At 40.9% G+C, this 3,137-nt stretch overlaps 1 protein-coding gene across 1 annotated transcript; it reads right to left on the bottom strand.

Moving 5' to 3' along the window:
• Positions 1 to 1,821: 1,821 nt before the first annotated feature.
• Positions 1,822 to 2,778, bottom strand: LOC311598286 (olfactory receptor 8B12; the record flags this gene model as incomplete). The annotated part of the gene is made up of 1 exon (XM_084783321.1): positions 1,822 to 2,778. The coding sequence occupies exon 1, from the start codon at positions 2,752 to 2,754 to the stop codon at positions 1,822 to 1,824; it is 933 nt and encodes a 310-aa protein (XP_084639447.1). The 5' UTR covers positions 2,755 to 2,778.
• Positions 2,779 to 3,137: the final 359 nt, after the last annotated feature.

Raw genomic sequence — 3,137 nt, 5'->3', positions numbered from 1 at the left:
TACAGTGGCACATCTCTCTCACATTCAAGAATCTTAGTCAGGGAGATCAGGAGTTCAAGCCCAACCTGACCTATACAGCAGGACAGAGAGACACAGACAGATAGACAGACAGACAGACAGACAGACAGACAGACAGACAGAGAGATTTATTCTGAGTTGCATATGGGTGGCCTTCACAGCTTTCCAGCTCCTTAGGGAACAGTTTCCTCCCAACCCAGAATTCTGAGTATTTCACCTAAATGGAGGGGCTTACTGTCCAGCACAGTGCAGTATGGACCTAACCACAAAGAGATGGTGCTTGTTGGTCCTAGGAGCCAAAGGCAAAGATGAGGTGGTCCAGGAGGCTGAGACTGGAGAGACTGACTGTAAAGCTGCTGAAGCTAACAAAGAGGGAATCACCAGGACTGTTCCATCAAAACATATCTGAAGCAAGACACAGATCCATGGAACCTCCAAGGCACTGCTGTTTGCTTGATTATTTTTAGATGTGTGTGTGTGTGTGTGTGTGTGTGTGTGTGTGTGTGTGTTTCTATGTGTGCCACATGTATGAATGTGCATTAGCAAGCTGGAGGAAAGTGTTGTATCCTCTAGAGCTAGAGTTACAGGCAGTTGGGAACCACCCAACCTGATGCTCAGAACTATGTGCAGGTCCTCTGGAAGAGCAGCAAGTGCTGAGTCATCCTTACCATTTCCCAAAAAAAAAAAATTCTCTCTGAGAATTTACATTACATTATTATAAGTAGAATGAGATTTTAATGTATTATCATGTTTTAAAAAGAGGAACCTCACCAAGGGCCAAGGAGTTGGTCTTGACACCTAATATCTCCAGTTATAGTATACCAAATAATCAAACTGCACTTAACATCATATACCTAGACCACATTATTCAGATTAGTCAAGTTGCATGTATGTACTTAGGAATATGTAACAATTAAGGAAAAGGAGGTCATGAATTTAGGAGAGAAAAGGTGTACATCGGAGGGCATGGAGAAATGAGAGGAAAAGGGAAATAATATAGTTATATTAATTTCAAAGATGGAATAATTCAAAACTCATTATTTAAAAAAGAAAAATCCTAAAGAAAGGGTAATATGACTTGAAAAACCAGCATAAAGGCAAATGAAACAGATATGAATTCAATTTTCTGAAAGTGAGTTTACTTTTTAATGCCAAATAGTTTCTTGTCCATGAATAACACATAGCTCAGTGTCTCCAATATCTGTTAAATTAAAACAGATTAAATAATTTATGAGGTCCTTTCAAAAATAAATGGTCTGAGATTATTTTTTTAAACTTAGAAAATATTTAAACACTGGATGAATGGCAGAATCTGACATACTGAGACACAGACTTTGAGACCTGACCATGGTCATATTGAGACGGCTGTTTCGCTCAATATAGTAAGAAAAATATTATGAAAACAATCATTCATAAATTAAAGAGAAAATGACTGTTAATTATATATTTATGCATTTTTAATAGAGAGGTATATTTTCTCATTTAAAAAAGAAATACTAGAAGAGTTTAGACAGAGTAAGGATCAGGTTAAACAATGCTGTGTTAAAATATTTCTCCAATATAAAATGCTATTTTTGACTTCTAACACAGCAAGGTTGTCAAACAATGGCCCAGCATCCATGAAGTCCTGGGTCCACTCCCTAGAGGCATAAATGTCTATTCTTTTACAAGAGGAGGAAAAAATAACTGGACATCGAACTCCTCCTTGCAGCCTTGCATATTCTTTTTCATCCACAGCTCTTTCCATGTGAATACTGCTCATCGAACAATCATACCACTGCAGCTCATGATACTGCTCCTCTGTTAAGAAAATATTCTCCTGACTACGATTCTCCTCAGAGCGACTTTGACATCCTTATTTCTCAAGCTATAGATCAGAGGGTTCAACATGGGCACCACAATTGTATAGAACAAGGAAGACACTTTTCCTTGGTCAAGTGGCAAAATGGAAGGTGGCTTGAGGTACATGAAAGCCCCAGAACCAAAGAAAAGACAAACCACAATCATGTGGGAGCTGCAGGTGCTGAAGGCCTTGGACCTGCCCTCTGTGGAATGCATGTGAAGAATGCTAGAGAGGATGAGGGCATAAGAAATAAAGATGGTGACAATGGGCACACCGATACCAAAAGCCACAACAATGAAGACTACCAGGTCATTTGTGAAGGTGTTGTTGCAGGACAGCTCAAGAAGAGGAAGGATGTCACACATGAAGTGATTGACAAGGTTGTCAGCACAGAACGTCAGATTCATTATGTTTCCTGTATGGGCCATGCCTCCAGAAAACCCCGTCACATAGACTCCCAGTAAAAGGAGTGAACACACCTGGGGAGACATGGTGACTGTGTACATCAGGGGATTACAGATGGCAACATAACGGTCATATGCCATGGCTGACAGAATGAAGGACTCAGAGAAAACAAAGAAACAGAAGAAAAACAGTTGTGTCATACACCCTGGATGGGAGATGATGTTCTTCTTTGAGATAAAACTCATTAGCATTTTGGGGGAAATAGTAGAGGAATAACAGAAATCTATTACAGAAAGATTGAAGAGGAAGAAGTACATGGGTGTATGCAAGTGAGAGTTCAGCCCTATCAGGGAGATCAAGCCCAGGTTCCCCACCACAGTGACCATGTAGAAACCTAGAAACAGGAAGAAGAGAGGCATGCGGAGTCCTGGCTGGTCTGTCAGGCCTTCGAGGATGAACTCTGTCACAGAGGAATTCTTAGCAGTCATTCTTCTCAGGAGGGGACCTGTTGGATGCAGAAGAGGACCAGAGGAGACAAAGAAGCATCACCACCATCCTCACAAGGCTAAGTCATCTTCATGAAAATGGAATCAAAAGGAGGTTAGAACTGCAGGGGGGATGGTTTAAACTATTTACAGCAGGGAGTAGTGAACTACTAAGTGGCTCTAACTTCCAGAGCACAGTAAAGGGTACATTTAACCTCCAGAATGAGACAGTGAGAATCTTTTAGACTCTGAGGTCAGTCCTTTTACCATGCCTTCCCTTCTCCAGCCTTTACACAAGTTACTGACACTGAGCATCTTTTCTGCAGTGAATCTAACACGCAGAGGACATCATGACTCTGAGTCACCGCTATCAAGGGACAAGTTGA

Source organism: Acomys minous, assembly GCF_964271855.1.
Source record: "Acomys minous genome assembly, chromosome: 5".
NCBI lineage: Eukaryota > Metazoa > Chordata > Mammalia > Rodentia > Muridae > Acomys > Acomys minous.
Note: the sequence above shows the minus strand (reverse complement) of the source record. Positions and strands in the feature narration are given on the sequence as shown.